This window comes from Diadema antillarum, unplaced genomic scaffold (genome assembly GCF_040938485.1).
Source record: "Diadema antillarum isolate AM-2024a unplaced genomic scaffold, OU_Dant_1.0 scf00000081, whole genome shotgun sequence".
In the NCBI taxonomy this organism is placed as follows: Eukaryota; Metazoa; Echinodermata; class Echinoidea; order Diadematoida; family Diadematidae; genus Diadema; species Diadema antillarum.
Genome location: NW_027270970.1, coordinates 1,997,060 through 2,017,888, shown reverse-complemented (window position 1 = coordinate 2,017,888; position 20,829 = coordinate 1,997,060). Strand labels below are relative to the sequence as shown.

The following is a 20,829-nucleotide window of genomic DNA, read 5'->3' as shown; positions in this document are numbered from 1 at the left end:
CTTTGACCTTTGACCTTGATTTTTGACCTATATTGTACATTTTGTTACAAAATGCTACTCCTTCGCCATTTGTAACCCGATTTCAATTCCGTTTGCTTTAAGTGATGGCACTAGGTGAGGGCTTCAAAACTTCTACACAGAATTTTGACCTTTGACTTCTTTGACCTTTAACCTTGATTTTTGACCTATATTGCACATTGCCTACAAAATGCTACTCCTTCGCCATTTCTAACCCGATTTTGATTCCGTTTGCTTTATGTGATGGCACTAGGTGAGGGCTTCAAAACTTCTACACAGAATTTTGACCTTTGACTTCTTTGACCTTTGACCTTGATTTTTGACCTATATTGTACATTTTGCTACAAAATGCTACTCCTTTGCCATTTGTAACCCGATTTCAATTCCGTTTGCTTTAAGTGATGGCACTAGGTGAGGGCTTCAAAACTTCGACACAGAATTTTGACCTTTGACTTCTTTGACCTTTGACCTTGATTTTTGACCTATATTGCACATTGCCTACAAAATGCTACTCCTTCGCCATTTCTAACCCGATTTCGATTCCGTTTGCTTTATGTGATGGCACTAGGTGAGGGCTTCAAAACTTCTACACAGAATTTTGACCTTTGACTTCTTTGACCTTTGACCTTGATTTTTGACCTATATTGTACATTTTGCTACAAAATGCTACTCCTTCGCCATTTGTAACCCGATTTCAATTCCGTTTGCTTTAAGTGATGGCACTAGGTGAGGGCTTCAAAACTTCGACACAGAATTTTGACCTTTGACTTCTTTGACCTTTGACCTTGATTTTTGACCTATATTGCACATTGCCTACAAAATGCTACTCCTTCGCCATTTCTAACCCGATTTCGATTCCGTTTGCTTTATGTGATGGCACTAGGTGAGGGCTTCAAAACTTCTACATAGAATTTTGACCTTTGACTTCTTTGACCTTTGACCTTCATCTTTTTACCTATATTGTGCATATTGCTACTAAATGCTACTTCCGGCGGGGACATATATTACGCACCGCGTAATTTCTACTTTTCCTTGTTTTTCAGCATTCTATTGCACCATTGTACACGCTGTATCTATCTAAACAATTAAACATGGCAAATTGGGTTATACATTACACCCTCCGCACAATTGTTAGTGATTCCCGTCCTTTGAAAAATCTTGGTTATTTACATGAATTTATTTTCAGTTTACATGGTACATTTTTATGATGGATTTCATGTAAAATGATCAAAGAATTGTTAATATTTGGTATCACTTCAGGTTCGTGTGATTTTGTATGATGAGTGATGTGCATAACATGCCAAGGTAAATTGGTTTATCTCCACATACAGCACAAGCTGAGAAACTGTACATAGTCATGGAGCTGATAGAGGGCGCCCCACTCTATGAACACTTCAACTCACTGAAAGAGAAGGCAGAGCATTTCTCTGAGGACAGGATATGGCATATATTTGTTCAGGTAATGTTTGCCTATCAATCATCCATTGCTATATGGGACTGAGATGTATTTTCTTTTCGTCATACGCTGTATGAGATATAAAGTGGAAAGTAAATATTACACTGTTTGCTATGTCTTCACGCATTGTCTTAAACGTAGTCTACAGGCTTGAGTTCTTACTGTAATTATCCTGACATTTTGTGGCATTGTTATATGCAGAAACTGAAAAATATAAAACTTCTTTGTATTGCAAATTTTAAAAAGTAATTTTTTCATGTGAGAAAGGAAAGAATAATAATAGGTATCATAGTGGATTGAAATCAGTCATTTTAAAATCTATCACAGGTGTCTCAAACAAGATAATATCTAGTGACTTCCTTCCAAGAACATCAGCTAAATCCTGCAAATAAACTTGAGAGGCATGTTGAGGAATGTGTCTTATTTCATGAGTGCTCTCTCCTCTCTAGATTGTGTTAGCATTGCGATATCTACACAAGGAGAAGAAAATAGTTCACAGAGATCTGACGCCGAATAACATCATGCTGGGAGAGAAGGACAGAGTAACCATCAGTGAGTTTGTTAGTCCGTTTATTGATGTCATCATAGTAACCATCAGTGAGTTTGTTAATCTGTTTATTGATGTCATCATAGTAACCATCAGTGAGTTTGTCTGTCTTTTCATTGATGTCATTTCATCATAGCTGACACGTTTATGATACTTCAAACCTGTATGATAGCTGAATTTAATTTTCTTTCCTTCTTTTTTATGCATGTCAAAAATGTGTACCTGAGTCATAAGTATTATGATATTCTGCTGTGAATTGAAAGTGAATTACTGATAATGTTTTATTAAAAGTAAAGTTCTATGTTAGTTTTGTACTAAATCCTGTTAAACAATGTCCTGGTAGTGTGCCTGAAATAGTTAGTGAGATTAGATGTAAACAGAATGAAATATTTTGATTCCAACCCTTCCAGCCGACTTTGGGCTGGCTAGACAGAGGCAGCCTGATGCTAGTAAGATGACATCTGTCGTTGGAACTATCCTCTACAGCTGGTCAGTACTTCTCTAACATGAATCAATACATTTGTTTTTCTAGTTTGGAATTGATGCTCATTAAATAAAGTTTCACCATACACATGATTGGCAGATAGTAGAATAGGCGTCTTGACTGTTTGATTGCATTTGAACATGAGAGTGTTTGAGGGGCCTAACAAGAGGCCCTGTACAGCAAGTACTAAAGCATGGTTATTCGACCACCCATAACATGGCTCTAGTGTTATTGTACCTTCTACATGTACAATGTATGTGTTATTCATCAGTTATGCAATCCATTTATCCACTTGTAATTATATCATTGGAATGGACAGAACTAAAGTTGTGTGAGTTTAAAATGGGCATCAGCTATCAAATGTTGGGAAGGTATGTCAAGTATAGCAAGATACAAGGTTTTCTTGAATGTCTCCTATAATAATGGGTGTCACATTCCCTTCTTACCTCACCCACGGGCTTTATTAGGCACTGCACTTCATTTCTGTAGCTTGAGCAGCTCCTAGGCAACAACCATTCAATTTTTAGCTCCAAAGTTGTTTTCATGGTAAATACAAAACTACCACCTGTGATTTCAAGGCTCTTCATGTTTAAGGCACAATTTTTACAATTGGGCGATCAGAATGTCACAGACTTTGCCACAGAACTAGTTAAGATGTGTATGCGCCTGTCTTCTTAACTCAGCTGTGTTTGTACTTTATGTCAACAGTCCGGAGATTGTGCAATCATTACCCTACGGGGAGAAGGCTGATGTGTGGGCAGCAGGTTGTATTTTGTACCAGATGTCAACCTTACAGCCCCCATTCTATTCCTCCAACATGCTGGCTTTGGCAAGCAAGGTAGGCAGCTCAACTTTATTGCACCAATATCTTTAATGGATATTAAAGCCTAATATAGGATATTGAGTGAGATAACTTGTATGGTTTGTCTGATGATGTTTTAAACCAGTTTTCTCACACTTGAATGTTTTTTCCTGTCAACTTCAATGTTTAAAGAAGGTATACATGTTATCAGTGTGATGTAATTGTTGATGAGAATAGAAGCCAATGTCTCATGATTATATTTAAATTAATATATTTTATTTCGGAAGTCTCGAAAGAGACTACGATGCATAAAGAGTAATAATAGGAGAGCCCGCACGCGCATCCAGCAATACGTTCGCGTTCGTTCCAGATGACAGGAGGTTCTCCTGCATAGCTCCGCGGTTTGATTTCTTTCCATAAATTCATCGCCGGAATTTTCCTTCTCGTGAGGAAATTTTGCTTCGCCGGTCATCCGGAACCAACTGAGAAGTGTTTTGACGCATCTTTCGAGCCTAAACTTTACGGTGGTTCAATAAACGTGAGCTCAAAAGAGCAGCACGATCCATCCTTCGCTTTACGTGCTACACGTGGACAGGAGGTCTGTGCCACGAAGTCAAGAGTTACCACCACCAGCGCCTCCCTCCGGTGATGCCGGTGCGGCGCGCGTTCTATATTGTTTGTTTGATATGCATTGTCCTGTATTCGTACTATTTTAATTTTCACTTCTCTTAAGCACTTCAAATACTTTTGTGGGTATAGTGCTGTATGAGTAATCATTTTGTTGTATGGTGTTTCCTTCTACCACAGATTGTAGAGGCTGAGTATGCTCCCATACCTGAAGGTCAATATTCTGAGCTGGTGGTCAGCACCATTGACAGGTCAGTCACCTCTGTCTCTCACTCTCTCTTCAGCCTCATCAGACAAAATATCAGAAATTTACACTCCATTCTCTTCTTTACTCTTTCTCTACCTTGATGTGCTATATTTTCATTCTGCATCTCAGCCTGACATATTGGACTAGTTTGAACACTTTTTGGTGAGAACTAGATAGGTGCTGTTATATGCAATCTCAGTACACTCCTCATCTTCTACAACACACTGAACATCGTTATGAGTACCAGTGTGTCAAGATTTTATCAGCTATTTCCTTCTGTCATCAATTGTAATAGAATCCTGACACTGTTAGTTTGATTTGATTTTGATTTGATGTGATTTATTTCAACACTTCAAAAAGATTGTAAAACAGATTATATTATGATTCAAATGTTTCGAGGTAACTAGATAATTGAATAGCTTAGATGCACCATAATAGAACAGTTAAGGCTTTGCTTCAGTTAGCATGCGATCATATATTTATTCTTTTTCAAGATTTCCATAATAAAGCTAAACATAAAAATGACCACTGCTCATAGACAGAATTCAGTTAGAGGCAATATGACATTTGACCTTGTACTTTGCCTGAAGGTGTGTAAGCCTAAAGGCCAGCAAGACATTGTGGAAGTAGCAATTCATATTGCAGACAAGATTATATTGCAGATGTTAGAGAAAATACATAACATGTGACTTTCATACTTTGCTTGAAGGTGCTTGAACCCAAAACCTGAAGGTCGACCAGACATTGTAGGCGTGGCGGCTCACATTGCAGACAAGATGATGCTACAGATGGACAGTCTGAGAGCAAGCCAGATCAGCCTTGAGAAGAGGCTAGAGAGAGAACGCAAGAGAACTCAGAAGTATGCATTCTTGGGCAACGTGTCATGAAACTCTAAGAATTGTATAACCACCTCCTAAGGAAAGAATTTCATCGAAAAAAAAAGTATTGAATGATTTTGTGAATGTACCAATTTTTTTAATGGGTTTCTTTGAAAGATTCCGTCATAATATGTAAATGTATGTTGATATAAGTGTATCTGTGCAGGAGATGGGAGAAGAAGAATCAGTCCCCCCCCCCCCCCCCCCCTAGTGTATAAGGATAGCTGTAATAGCTTTATTTCTACCATTTCTTGCAAATACTTCAAGAGTTTATGGAATGAAATTAACAAATAGAATATGGAAGGGGTTATCATAAACTTCAAAGAAAAGGTAGGAGGTAAAAATTATGTCACCTACTCACCATCTCTCAGTGTGGAAAGATGGAAAATATTTCTCCCTTCCCAAGCTATCCTTGATAACAAAGAAGATATTTGATTGTTTTTATTCTTTGCTTATTTCCAAAGGCATTACCATGAAGCCACACGCAATATGCAGAACTACCATCGCCTGTTCCTTGCCTCTCAGGAGAAGATTGACAGACTGGTGAATCTGTCAGGGAGTGGTGGTGCAGCCAGCCTCAAGAGTGACTCGGATGTCAAGTATGGAAAACAACCCATACCTCATCACATCGGTGTACTACTCACTATCTCATCCCGGGGTCCTCTCATAACAATCTACACAAACAGATTGCACAGAAACCTTACATATCAACACATTAAGTGGACAACCCTAACCCTAACTCTAATCTGCTACATCTACAAACAAATCACACAAACATATCATTACCTTCAGTTTAGGACTGGTCCAGGGCTTTTACTGCCAATTATTGTGAGTTTTCTATTACAAACCAATTCAGTTCATAGACCTGAGATGCTATATTTTGACTTGTGCAACACCAAAGTTGATAGCGACACAAGGATCCATTTTGATTGTCCATATTGGTGGTATTCACATACTTTTGCAAACACTTCTCAAATTGGCTACTGCTGAGATATACCACAAGGGAACAGGTTGTCTTTGCAGCTTCCTTCTCTCTTTTTTTGATTTGTTTGTTTGTTTGTTTGTTTTAGTTAAATTAAGTATAAATCCCATCTGCTTATATCTCTGCTGAAGCAGAACTTTGTGTAAAGTGAGTGATTTTTTTTTAAAATCTTAAAACTTATTCTAACATCTCACTTTTTTTGTCCTATTTTGTCATACATTTCTAGGAGCAAGATTCCCTGTTAGCAATCCTCTATCTTTGTTTTCTCTTGACAGTGATGTGTTTGAATCAGCTGATGAGTTATCCAGTACTCTGGGGAGTCAACCAGACATCAAACCACTGTCAGATGGTCCTCTAAATAACAAGCACTTAGCAGTAGACACTGACAAGAGTGCAGGTGAGAGAGATGCAAGGCTGGTGTCATTCTTACTGCTTTATCGAATTAAGTTCTATACTTGCTTCTACTTTTGGTGTTTGTTTTGTTTTCTGTTCTTTACTTTTTGCAGAATGAAGTCTTTAGTGAGTACTGTGGCATCAAAAGTAGCAAAATTGCTTTCTATAGAAATTACCTTTTATCTTGTTTTGCACTTGAAAATGATTTAGCCCTATTTATTAAAACTGCGCACAAATACCATATTGTATATGACTGTAATATGTTGTACATAGATATATATTCTATGTTTTATGTTGTACATAGATACATATTCTATGTTTATGATTTACAATTTACACCAATATTTACACACTAAATCAATTTGACAGGTTAGTTGAGTGTCCTGTGTGACACCAGGTACACTCGAAACTTGTGCCACTGTCATTGCCTCAATGCTTCTATCTAGTTTCATTATTCCAAAATATTTTGGCTACACTGGAGTTTATAATTACCCTTTAACACCTGTGTAACATGATAAGAATGTTATGATACCATACAGCAGTATATTTCTGTTGATATCTGTGGGCTTGTTTTCGATGTATGTATCTCCTTTAGAGAGTGGTATAGAGGAAGATGACCCTACTGGCTGTGATAGTTTGGATAGTAGTTCAGGCAGCTCCTCTCTCGGTGAGTACACTCAAAGACTCTTTCCCATCATAGCATGACTACCACAGGTGACTTCATATCATGTGATGGTTTATAAGATAACCAGTAGTTAACCAGTACTTAAAACTATTGAGACACATCCAAAAAATGACTGAATGTTATGAAAATCGGCAGCTCAAGTGCCTTACTCTCTGAAAAGTATCATAATACTAATTTTGGTCAGTGGCAAAACAAATGTGCAAGTCAAATTAGTCAAGGACTCACGGAGCATATGTGACCCTGCACCTCAAAACAAACAAAAAGTTGCCAGACATGAATTTTTAGTTAAGACCATATTCTGAAAGAGCAGACTTTAAGCTTTAAAATGATGTATAACTCAAATCAAATGGACTCTCCTAACCTATCTAAATATTGGAAAGAAAGCACAAACTCAGGAAAAGTGTGAACTGAGAAAAGAGGCTCTGAAATACAGTGTCTATTCAAGCGTTTAATCTTTACCAAACCGTGCTGGCTGTGCGATGAATGGGACAAAAAACAGGTAGTAAACCACCAGAGTAACAACAATGAAGGGATTATAAGATTAAACTGAAATTAAGCATGCCTCTTTAACACATTCTGTCCATAATTAATGCCAACTTTCAAAGCAGTAGCACTATCCTTTCAAAAGTTATTAGAGTTGAAAGTGAAGAGTGTGGACAAGGTTTTTCAGAAATGAAAAAGGGATTCTAAAGACACACCTAATCACACTATTCTACCAAAAATGTTTGAGATAAACTGCTTAAAAAAAACACACTTTCCTGCCCATTTTATGATACCAAATTTTAGCATAATGTAAAAGAAGACCCGCTCTTTCAGAAAATATGAAAAAATCAAGTTCGGCTAGGTTGACCCATTTCACTTATTTTCAGTCCTCCCGCAAAATCAGTGTGTGCGACTTTATGTTCGTTTTGAGGTGCACGGTCACATATGAAGTTAAACTGTATGAAGATTTTCTTGAAAACTGAGTGCTTATAACTGGAATGTTAAAGTTTACTGGTACATGTACTTCTTTGGCCTGTGATTTAATAGAGAGGGAGAGAAAATGAAACTAGTTTGTCAAATTGATATTGTAACAATACTTCGAAAGCGGTTATGTAATTTTGATAATTTCATACATAAGTGTACACTCATACGCTGCATTTTGAAATGATTTCATTGTATAAGAGGCCTCATTACCCTGTTCAACCATAACACTAGTGCCAGGAATTAAAATGCAAGAGAAACAGATTAGATGGAATGTTATAGTAGAAATAGAGGATTAAAATTTTTAGGACAGTAAAATTTGTTTCTCATTCACACAAAACATCCCTCAGACAGCATGGTCTTCATGAATGTATTGCATTGTGTGTTTTAACCTGCTGTGCAGTGTGCGATTAATCATTCCTCAAGATAAAACTCTGTGTCTACTATGATTGCAGTGTTTGTAACAGAGTACTCCCTCCATCTCCCATTTCTTTATATTGTAAACTGTACCTTTCTTTTCTTTCATTCTCTTCCTCTTCTTTTCTAATGTGGGTTTTCCCACATCAACCTTTTCTCCCTGTATGTGTTGTGTGTTTCATCACTATTCCACCATCGACCCCCATTAGGCTCGAGTCTGAATTCCACATCAAGTCACAGTGAGGGAACTCGCACAGTACCTCGCCCCCCAAACTCCCCTCGCCCCAAATCCACAATCAGGAGACCCTTCACTGCTGAGTCACCAGGTGTGTTATACCTCTCACTCACTCTACATGACACAGCACTGGTTGAATGCAAGCATGCCTAGTGTTGTCGAGTTTTAAGTGGATGTAATATCGAATACATTCATCATAGCAAACCAGGAAAACTCTGACATCCATTTGTCACAAACCACAAGGATTAAAAGTGCATTGTGGAGAAAAAAGACTGAACATGATCATTTACTTTGCCCCCAGTCTTTATGAACCAATGAGTGAAATTAACTAAAACTCTGTGAGATTTCTATAACCATAGTTGTAACATAGTAGAAGCATGCTTTTAAAGTGTTGAACCATTACTGTGTCAGAAGTAAATAGGATATGACGTGTGGTGTGACTGATTATATCTCACCCATTGCATGGTAACATTTAAGTGTGTGTGTGATTGTCATTGACATACAGCATGCTATTTGTGTGTGGCTCTCACCCTGGTTTCACAAAAGATAATTTGTGTAGATGTAATCAATGTACAGTGATAGAAATGATATGTAAACTTCAGAACACTGAATCTAATTCATACTGGTCTAAGCTCCAGAGTGTTTGTGTTGATGTCAAATGGCTGTCTTCTTCCTTTGTGTGCCAGCCACCAAGGGACTTCTCTCTCCAGCAGACATTCCGTCTGGCGCCCTCACACATCGACCTTCAGCCACAACATTACATCGAGCCTTCAGTGGGTCATCCTTAGAAACACTGCGAAGACAGACTTCAGCCAACCAGAGAATTCGGCCCCGTGAGTAGCATCATCAACAACTAGCTCCTACCCATTCGTGATGACCATTCCCAAATACCTGGGGTGTAAAGTGCATGCTCTTCAATTCTATCACTAGATGCTGGTTAAGAAGACAATAGTTCTTGTTCAAATTCATAAAATTCTTGCATAGAGTTCTTTTTATTGCAATTGATTGACAAATTGTCGTACTTTGATGTGAACAAGCACTGAATTGATCAGTGTTTTAGTAGTAGCCATTACAAAAGAAATCATGGACATACATACTGGGGCAGGAGTAGAACCTAAGACCTCCTTTTGCAGATGTAAGAAAGCACATAGTATTATAAAACGTTTTAAAGTGAGTTATACAAGCATGATCTAATACTTCAAGAGTTGATTTATAACAAGTAAAAGAATGAAGTAATGGGGTTTGGGAGAAAATATGTGTATGTTTTCGTATGGGTATTAATTTTAAGTATATGATTTCTTAGTTTTTGTATTTCCTTTTGTGTGCAATTTGTTATTTTCTGCATGAGTTGTGTGTGTGTGTGTGTGTGTGTTCCCCATCTCTTTTTTTTTCTCCTTTCCCTGGTTTTCTTACATCTCTTTTCTTATGTCTGTTGTGTAGCATCAGCAGCTGCTACTCTGACGATCTCACCTCGCAAGGTGCGTCAAATCAGTGACCCAGTCCTCAAGATCCTACACCTCATACACAAACTGATTTTCATCTGTCAGCTGCCACCAACTCTTTCACCAAACCCTCGCCGTAAGGTGATTGAACGCTTCAAGAGGGCGTTGTTTGCACCTCAGAGCAGCTCCGTCAATCTCAAAAGTGAACTCAAAAAGGTAAGCGTGATGTGCTGGAGGAAAGCATTGTTTATAGATTGCTGGGAATGCTATACTGATCTGGGTGATATTATGCAATTCAACACTTTATGGCAAGAAATTTATATCATACCTATAATCATCTCTTTGTATCTGTTACCATCTTGCTGTTTAGATAAACTGTATGCATATATTTGTCTTGTCAATGGATATAGCCATTTTTAGCTCACCTGAGCCAAAGGCTCAAGTGAGCTATTGCGATCGCCCTTCGTCCGGCGTCCGTCGTGCGTCGTCCGTCGTCCGTCGTCCGTCGTGCGTAAACTTTTTACATTTTCATCTTCTTCTTGAAAACCCCAAGACCGATTTTCATCAAACTTGGCAGGTAGCATCCCTAAAGGGGGTTTCACACCAAGCTTTGCGTAGAGTAGCGTAGAGTTGCGTAGAGTTGCGTAGCGACTACGCCGAAATCGGCTGCGTAGTAGCGCGTAGATATGCAGCGTGTTTCGCGTATAGCGGGCGTAGAGTTGCTTACACATACGTAGGTTGAGCGTAGAGACCGCGTAGAGTTGCTCACAGTTGCGTAAAGTTGCGTTCCGCGGGCGTATTCATAAAATAATGAGACTGCATAGAGCTACTTCACCAGAGCTTTGTGCTTCTCAGTTCACTCTTGTCTGCTGTTCGAACAGGTAGCTAAACGTCATGGGGAGGTTGAATCCATTGCTAGTGTCTACAATTCTTCACCATTTGGATGCCCTAGAGACAGTATTCACAGAATGCGAACGTTTTCAACGAGAAAAGGAAAGAAAACGGGCTGTTGCAAGAATAAGAAGAAGGGTGTGGGTCAAGCCTTGGATCCAGCGTCGACCCCTCCACGGGCAGTATGAACAACTGATGAAAGAACTGCATGCCGAAGATGTTTCTTCATTTACCAATTTCATGCGGATGGAGCCACAGGTATTCAATGAACTCCTGACACGAATTGCACCGAGAATCACAAAACAGGATACCAACTTCAGACATTCTTTGGAACCTGGTTTGAAACTTGCCATAACTTTGAGGTTTCTAGCCACTGGCAATAGCTACAAGACCCTACAATATGGATTTCGAGTTGCTCATAATACTATTTGTGAGTTTATCCCCCAAGTGTGCCAGGCAATAATTAAAGAATTATCTGATGAAGTTCTCATGTGCCCAGATACCCCAGAGGGATGGAAACAAGTGGCTGAAGATTTCTACAACCATTGGAACTTTCCTCACTGCGTTGGAGCAATAGATGGCAAACATGTTGCCATTAAGAAACCTGCAAAGACCGGAAGTTTGTTCTACAACTACAAAGGTTTTTTCTCCATTGTCCTGCTGGCAATTGTAGACGCTAACTACAGGTTCATGTATGTGGACATTGGACAGACAGGTTCTGGCTCTGATGCTGGGGTGTTCAATCAGAGCCCTTTCAAGACAGCCATTGAGAGCGGGAAGCTGAACCTGCCTGCAGCAGACCCTCTGCCCCATGATGACCAGCCACTTGAATACTTCCTTGTTGGAGACGACGCTTTTGCGCTGAGGACTTGGCTGATGAAGCCTCTGCCACTTCGCAACATGACTCACCAGCAGCGAGTCTACAACTACAGGCTTTCACGAGCCAGACGGGTTGTAGAGAATGCGTTTGGTCTGCTGGCAGCAAGGTTCCGCTGCCTTCTGGTCACTTTGCCTCTAACTCCAGAGAGAGTCATCAAGATTACCCATGCATGCTGTGTCCTGCACAACTTTCTTCTGTTCAGAAACCCTACAGCTGATGTAGCTACACTTGATCAAGAGGACCAGCAGCACAACCATGAAGTAATTCCTGGTTCATGGAGACAGGATGCCCATCTGCCAGACATGGAACAACTGTATCGTGGCAACACAAGCAGAGCAGCAAAGGAGCAAAGGAACTACCTCGTGGAGTATTTCAACTCGCCAGTAGGCAGTGTACCATGGCAAGATGAGATCCTGATAATCAATAATTAGATCAGTGTGACTGAATGACATTGCAGTAGCTTCCTCTACCTTTGACATCGAAGCCACAATTTGGAGACAATATGACTTTACCGACCTTGTTTGATGTGTACGTGCTATTTCATCTGAAAGTAGTTGTTGCATTTCCGTTAAAGCACACTTCCTTCATTGTGAATAAATGCAAAAGGACTGAATTTAGTTTGTTTCGACTTTACTTTGTAGCAAACTCTGCTACTTACAGAGAATCTTGCAAGTTATATTATTATTTCCCTTTTTCTTGAAGTACATGTGAAAAAGTAACAGCATGCAAAGGGGTCCGTTTGATTGTAAACAGTTTCATGATAACTGAAGCAAGATATATAATGGAACAGAAAAGGAGGAAATGAACTACCTCGTCGAGTCTTTCAACTCGCTCGTAGGCAGTGTGCCATTACACGATGACATGTGCTGATTATAAATAATTACGTTACGATGACTGAACATTCCTCTACCTTGGGCATCGAAGCCACCATAACATTTTGGAAACAATATGTATTTTAGCAACCTTGTTTGATGCGCCATTTTATTTGAAAATTTACAGAGAAGTTGTTGCATTTCAGTCAAAGCTCACTCCACATTTATAAAGCACAATCATTGTGAATAAATGCAAACGGATCGAATTCAGTTGTTCAAAGACAATAATTTGTACAAACAAGCTGTGCTACTTACAGAGAATCTTACAAGTTATATGAATATTTCGCTTTGCTTGAAATACATACTGATAACAATAGCAGCATGCAAAGGGGTTTCGTTTGATTGTAGTCAGTTTCGTTATTACTGAAGCAATAATTTCTCTATAGAAGAGCGGCAAAGGAGTAAAGAAACAACCTCGTGGAGTATTTCAACTCGATCGCGTGTAGGCAGTGTGCAATGGCTAGATGAGATACTGATCATCAATAATTATATCATTGTGACTGAATGACATTCCTCTTTCTTGGACATCGACGCCACAATAACATTTGGGAGACAATACGTCTTCACCGACCTTGTTTGATTCGATACTTCATTGAAAAATTTACAAAGTAGTCATTGCAGTTCTGTTGAAGTGTGTAGATTTGTATCACTATGAATTAATACATGTGGATCGAATTCAGTTTGTTTAAGAGACAAAATTTATTAAGAAGCAAACAAACTGTGCAGGTTACAGAGAACCTTACAAGTTATACAAGTATTTCAGTTTTTCTTGAAGAAGATATGATAACTACACAACAACAGCATACAAAGGGGTTCCGTTTGATTGTGGTCAGTTTCATTCTTATACGGAAACAAGAATTTTCTCATGATAGTCATGTAGGAAGAAATTGTCATTGATAAATGTGTCATGATTTTATTTTTGCGGTCGTGCAGATGCTGACTCTTCGAAATCCTATATATAGTGTATCTTAAAAGTCCACGCGTTGAATATTTTTAATTTTTTGTTGGGGGAGGGGGGAGGAGAGAAATATGAAATTCATCTCAAAACTACAAACTAGAGTAGTCATTTCTGTATTCGTGCGTTGCTCAAACTATTACATATCTGACATGTCTGATGTGGTGCCACGGTTGATTTAATAAAAGGCTGACATAAAAGCCTGTCTTGCAGACTGCACAATGTTTTGCAAAAATGTGTTTGATTCTAATTCCAGACCATTTCGACTTTGAGACTTGTATATTTGGTCTTTTAAAGACAAAAAATTGGTGTTTGATTACTGTTTACTCTGAAAATGTCAACAAAAGAGATTCCCTTCAACAAATAACCATACCAATCAACTTTATGGCGTCCGAGAAGAGTAACATTAACGTCAATCAGAATTTATGTGACCTTAAACAACAATAGTTTTACACAACTTTAACTTGATAATTAGCCTTATGATCACTATAATCTTATACGAACAACAGCATAAAACAAGCATAAATCCTTGTTTATACACTCTGAAATGTAATTTGTAAAGTTACATGACAAGTACAACTGACATGACTGTATCTTGATCATCAAGTAGGCCTACTGATTACCACGGTACCAACAAACAACAGAAAACAAGAATGAAAACCCTGCTAACACTTTAAAATGTGAACTGTAAACTTACAGGAGGAGAGCAACTTCAAATACAAACTTGAACACGAAATAATGATTACCATGGAGACCACTGTCCCAAACTTACATGTAAATCCTGATGAAGTCTAAAACGCGGTGTAGTTCTAAATGCCTATACTTTAAAATCAAAGAGATCAAAAATGAAAACAAAAAATCTAAGAAATGAAAAAAATAAAAAGTCAAGATCAACCGTCTGTAACACTTGCCAGACACAGTTTAATCCTGGCAGCTTGTGAACACAACAGTTATTCGCTATCGGTCTCTTCCTGAGTGTTGTTCTCACTGGACGCGTTCATCAGGGGATCTGGACACTGGAAGGTAAACATCTGTGAGGCAGTATCATAGCTGCTGGTACTAGCACCCGGGTCAGAGTAGGACAAGGGCTTTTTGGCAGGTCCAGCGGATGATGAGCTTCGCTCTTGAGGCGGAGACCATACAGGGAGATTATGATGGGCCTGAAAGTCTTGCGATGTCGTCTGCTGGCCATGCGGCTGTTGACTCTGTGACGAACTGTATCGATGACCTCGGAACGGGTGGCCCTGTGGCGAGATGTCTTGGTGGCCCAGTGACTGACCATGGTAAATCGAAGGCTCAAAAAATTGTTGATTCCGAAAGGGTTGTGCAGGAGACAGGAAAGGTTGTGGATGGGACTGGAAAGTTTGTATTGGAGGTCGGAATTGTGGAGGAGCCTTGGAGGGCTGTGCAAGAGGCTGAAATGGCTGCTGGGCTTGTTGTGATTCTCGGTTCTTCTGGATTTGCTGTCTTCTGTATTGATGAAGCTGTTTTGTCGCATCGATATAATATTCATTCCATGTCTCCTCATCCATCTTGCTTGTTTCATGAAACACCAGTTCTGCAAACATCCTTTGACTCTCGAAACCCTTTTCCGCATTCATAGCTTCAATAATGGCAGCCCTGGTGGAACTGACCTGTTTTGACAGCTAAAAAGACATACAAATAGAAATAATGAGTGAAATACAGACAAAATCTGTCCTCTCTTAATTTTTCTCTTTTGCTCACGCATTTCCCATTTCTGTGTATTTTTCTGATCATTATTTCTGTCTTCCTCCTTCTATTGGCCTTGCTGTAACATGTATGGCCTTTCTCAGCTGCTTCATCCTTCTCTCACTTTCTCGTTTCCTCTTTTTTTTTTCATTATCAATTGCATTATTTATACATATATACTTTCTTTTTTTCTTCCTTTCATCTTACTGTTTCGGTTTATTCCCCTTTTAATCTTCTCTTTTTTCTTTCTTTCTATAAATTCTCTGTAATTGCCGCTGTGACGCGTTTACTGCATTCGTTCCATAAGCATGATAAAATCTAGAAACACTTTACCTGAGCAAAATCTGATGCAGGGGAGATATCTCTCTTCTTGCATGGCCCTCCTTTGCTTCGTGAAGCCTTGCTGGAAGATGCCCGGCTGGGAGGCCTACTGTCTATCGAGCTGTTGACACTGAGGTCTATGGTTTCGTCTTCATCGTTCTCTTCTTCATCAGCCCCCTCATCGTCGTCCTCGGATTCTCTTTTCCCTTCTGATGATGCACATAGGCCTACTGTTCCTTTCTACACCAAGTTAAAAAAGCAAAACGTGACATTTTCATTAATATTGACTTGTTCACTGTTGATTTTTGTGTCCCTTGAAGTTAATATATTCATTTCTGATGAATAATTATGGACATGCATTAACGAGAAGTGCGACTCCTTGAACAAATGTCTCACAGGACCTTGGAATATAAATAAGCCTTGTCAGGAAATACAATTGAATATAGTGCGCAATTGGGACAAAGGCATTCATTCCAATTCCATTCAAGAAACATTTATTTCTACATTAAATGAAACAGGGAGTAGAACCAGCGATACCCTGATAAAAGTGGGAGGTTGTCGTGTAAGGAACCTATACTTACCAATCCAGCAACACTTGGGGTTCCAGTGTTCTTCACGTTTCGGTACTGATGGATCCAACCAAATCGTTTCAGGAAGCGACTGTTTTCTGCTGTCATGTTGATAGATCCACTCCCTGATGCTCCTCTAGAGATCTTCATAAGCCTACCAACTTTATCTCGTTGAGTTTTCACCCATGTCTGCAAGCGCTGTCCTGGCTGGTCACCTGTACCTTCCACCCCAATCTCCAAGGCCTTTTCCTGATACAGCTGCTTCTTTGCCTCCTTATTACTATAGTCTTCACAAGCCTTATCATAGAGCATCGGGTGTTGTTGCACCCACTCCATAATAGCCACCCTCTGTTGGTCACTTGAAACTGAAAAGGGTGGAAGCTTGGTTTGTCTCCTCTTCTTCAGTGGTTTTGAAACTTCCCGGGCATCTTCATTGCCAGATTCATCACTAGGTTCAGATAGTGCTGGCGAATTGTCTGCATCTTGATGAGTAGGAGAAGAACTCTTGCCCGTATTACACCCTTTGCTCTTCCTTTTCGGCATTGTGCAGTTATTAGGCCTACACAAGAAGGATAGTCTCGAAGAGCACAGGTAGAATCATTCACCAGCGATGTGCAGAGTCCAGTGGGATGAATGAGACCAAGCAGTTTTCCAACACGGATCATGCGTGGGAATGCCAAATTTGGATGTACAGTAATAAAGGCTACGCAACTGTAAGCAACTCTACGCAAATGTACGACAGGTCTACGCAAGTGTACACAAATGTCTACGTAACAGTACGCAACACTACGCCATGTCATACGCGAGCCCCAAAAGTCCTTTCGTGTGAAAACGGTTTGGTGGCGTACTGTTGCGTTTAAATGGCGCAGAGTTGCGTAGTGTTGCGTACATTTGCGTACAGTTTGCGTACCAGTGCGGTACGCGGACGGTACGCGAAAAAATTAAACATGTTTAATTTTCTGCGTACATCTCGCGTACAAATTTTGCGTCCCTCGGCGTACTGTTACGCAGAGTTGCGTGCTCACAGCGCATAGTTGCGTAGTGTTGCGTAGTCACTACGCAACCCTACGCAACACTACGTAACTCTACGCAAAGCTTGGTGTGAAACCCCCTTAAGGGGTTAGGATCTCAATTTGTTAAAATGGGCACCATGCCCCACCCAGGGGGCCCCCATGGGGCCCAAACCCCCCAAAATTAAGGAATCTGTAAAAATCTTCTTCTCTAGAACCAGAAGTGATAGAGCTAAGTTAATACTATGGGTTAGTACATTGATGACTGTAGTTTCAAGTTTGTTCATGGCAGAATCAGGGGTGCCCCCCTTGGGACCCAGGGGAGGGGGGTGGGGAGGGGTTCTAATGGGGCCTAAATTGTACATTTTCATCTTCTTCTTAAGAACCCCATGACCCATTTTCACCAAACTTGGCAGGTAGCATCTGTAGGGGGTTAGGAACTCAAATTTCTTAAAATGGGCACCATGCCCCACCCAGGGGGCCCCCATGGGGCCCAAACCCCCCAAAATTAAGGAATCTGTAAAAATCTTCTTCTCTAGAACCAGAAGTGATAGAGCTAAGTTAATACTATGAGTGAGTACATTAATGACTGTAGTTTCAAGTTTGTTTATGGCAGAATCAGGGGTGCACCCCCCCCCCCCCCTGGGACCCAGGGGAGGGGGGTGAGGAGGGGTCCTAATGGGGCCTAAATTGTACATTTTTATCTTCTTCTTGAGAACCCCATGACCCATTTTCACCAAACTTGGCAGGTAGCATCCCTAAGGGGTTAGGATCTCAATTTGTTAAAATGGGCACCATGCCCCACCCAGGGGGCCCCAGGGGGGCCCACACCCCCAAAATGAAGGAATCTTTTAAAATCTTCTCTAGAATCAGAAGTTATAGAGCTAAGATAATACTACGAGTGAGTACATTAATGACTGTAGTTTCAAGTTTGTTCATAGGAGATCCAGGGGTGCCCCTCTTGGGGGCAGGGGTAGGGGGGGGGTGGTTGGGAAGGTCCAAATGGGGGCCTGAATTGTACATTTTCATCTTCTCTTCCTGAACACCTCGTGATGGATTTTCATCAAACTTGGCAGGTAGCATCCCGAGGGGGTCAGGATCTCAATTTATCAAAATGAGCACCATGCCCCACCCAGAGGGCCCCAGGGGGCTCCAATCCCCCCAAATTAAGGAATCTGTAAAAATTTGGGCCCTTATTGTACATTTTCATCTTCTACTTGAGAATGCCTGGTCAAATTTTGGTAGAGCTGTGAATAATTTAGATTAGTGATTGCGTGAAAGGTGAACTTGCGATACTCAGGTGAGCGCTAGACCCGCGGGTCTCTTGTATTCTGAAACAATATTTCTTGTACTACATTGGTTATCAGAATGCAGGTGTGTGTTGTTGTAAATATTTTGTGGTAGGTTAATGATTGACTGCACTACTGTTTGTTATTCATGCACTAATTAAAACAATATGTGCTGATAGCTTTTGAGAAACACTTCCAGTATCTACAAAATATATGACTCATTCATAAGTGTGAAGTAGCCTACCTTTGCCTTCATCTTTGCAGGTGATTCTAGGTTCCAGAGAGCTGATTGATATCAACCTTGGGGTAGGAGAAGCTTCACATCTCTTGAGACAAGCCACACAAGAGGAGGCCCTCTATCAGGTCACGGGGGAGAAGCCAGGTCTGTGACATGAAACACAAAACAAATCTCAGCTCTATGATTTGTAGCAATATATCATAGAAAACTTCACATGACGTGAAAAGTCCCTACAGTGAGACATCAAAGTGGTTTATTGTTGGCCAGTGACTGTTTACATGAAGTTTGTTTTGTTTTGTTCTTTTTTCAAAGAATAGGATGTGAATTTTACATTTGAAAAAATCAAGTAATCTGAACTTGAGGAATTAAGTCAAATATAGTCAGTTTCTGTGCAATTCCATAGTCTGATTTGTATCATACAATGTAAATCAGATTTTCTTTTAATGTTGTTGTGCAGTATTACCTTGAGATCATATTTTTTAAAGTGTTTTGTACTTAAAGTGAATTTAAAAGGTGGCAGACTTAAAGATTAATGTTTCATTTAGGTGTTTTTTGGGGGTTTTTTTGTTAATCAACAACATCTTTTTCTCTTCACTCTCCAGCAAGTGTCTACCTACCAGTTGACCCTCACGACACAGACATTGGAATAACATACGAACAGATGCAGAACTTTATAGAGAGTGTGTTAGCAGAGAGTGGGTACTACAACATGGCTCCCCACGCCAGGTAAACCAGCAGTCTAATCAGTTGAACATTATCTTACAAAGGAAGACTGGGTATAGGTCTGCTACATCATAAACAATGTTAATCCTGTTTGTGGCTTGAGGGCTGTCTGATACAGGTCTAGGGCAAGTACCCCTGATGCAATTACCCCAGACCCTTCCCCTCACCCTAACCTTAATTCTAATCCTGAACATAATCTTAACCCTTACCCAAACTGTAACCCTAAACCTAACCCTAATCCTGATTTTTACTCTAACCATATCACTAACCAGTATTTAGCTAGGGATGATTGCCGTCGATTGTCCTGGTATGGTCTGATACAATGATAACTTTACGACAAAGGAAAGAATGACGTCTTTGACTTTGACATTCTGCTATGATGAGAAGATTATGTTTTTATATTCAAGATAGATTTGATGTCACATTTTATCAAGGTACGATATGAAGTTTTTCATGAGTAGATTTAATCCCTAATCAAAAGTACAATGTATGTTGAACCACTGATGCTATGAAGTGAGTGTTAAAGTCATTGACTCGTTAGGTTTAAGTCACAGCTTGCATAGTTGTTCCAATGAAGTGATGTAGCACTGGAGTAACTTTTTTTTTCTGCAAGTGTACTATATGAGACAGCATGATAGTGACTGAATCATGTGATTTGCTGTCACAGTGTGGGAAAAAAGAAGTCTGGTTGCATTTTTTTAATTTGCTTTGAATATTATGCAGCAATTGGATCTTTATTTCTAAATGTCAAGAAGTATGGATTATGACAGTGTATTCGTAGATGTCTGTGTTGTATTGAACGAAGAGTTCCTCTTGAAAATGGGAAGATTTGTGTTTTGAGAGAAGAGCCTAGTGTGGTGAGGAAGCTATCTGGTTGTGTTAATGCCATGATTCTGTTTGAAAAAAAGTATCACAGCGTTCTCTATCATATTTTACCCTCAGGAGACGAAGCCAGCCCCTGGGACCTATAGGAAGAAACCCCTCGATGCTTCAGAGGATGACGTCCTTTGACATTTGACCTCGACATCTGACCTTTTGACCTGGACATCTGACCTTTTGACCTGGTGTAGATGGTTGTATTCAGCTGCTGCTCATGTGGTAGAAGTGAGATTCAGTGTCTTCACTCCTGTGATCAAGTTATGAAGGCTGCCTTCATCACTCTCTTTATTTCAGTGTGTGAGAGCTAGCAAGGAAT

The 20,829-nt window shown here is 39.9% G+C and overlaps 1 protein-coding gene and 1 pseudogene across 1 annotated transcript in view; both read left to right on the top strand.

The window, feature by feature from the left end:
• LOC139717704 (serine/threonine-protein kinase Nek10-like) overlaps positions 1-20,829 on the top strand; it is a 38,953-nt gene extending 18,124 nt beyond the window's left edge. Inside the window, exons 19-33 of the mRNA XM_071629205.1 lie at positions 1,350-1,477; positions 1,924-2,026; positions 2,432-2,510; positions 3,214-3,343; positions 4,115-4,185; positions 4,891-5,040; positions 5,524-5,658; positions 6,317-6,438; positions 7,030-7,101; positions 8,709-8,825; positions 9,421-9,567; positions 10,175-10,392; positions 18,938-19,055; positions 19,514-19,637; positions 20,580-20,829. Coding sequence (XP_071485306.1) covers positions 1,350-1,477; positions 1,924-2,026; positions 2,432-2,510; positions 3,214-3,343; positions 4,115-4,185; positions 4,891-5,040; positions 5,524-5,658; positions 6,317-6,438; positions 7,030-7,101; positions 8,709-8,825; positions 9,421-9,567; positions 10,175-10,392; positions 18,938-19,055; positions 19,514-19,637; positions 20,580-20,652 — 1,787 coding nt within the window. The 3' untranslated portion in view covers positions 20,653-20,829. The remainder of the gene's footprint in view (positions 1-1,349; positions 1,478-1,923; positions 2,027-2,431; positions 2,511-3,213; positions 3,344-4,114; positions 4,186-4,890; positions 5,041-5,523; positions 5,659-6,316; positions 6,439-7,029; positions 7,102-8,708; positions 8,826-9,420; positions 9,568-10,174; positions 10,393-18,937; positions 19,056-19,513; positions 19,638-20,579) is intronic.
• On the top strand, positions 11,071-11,747 carry LOC139717687 (uncharacterized; annotated as a pseudogene).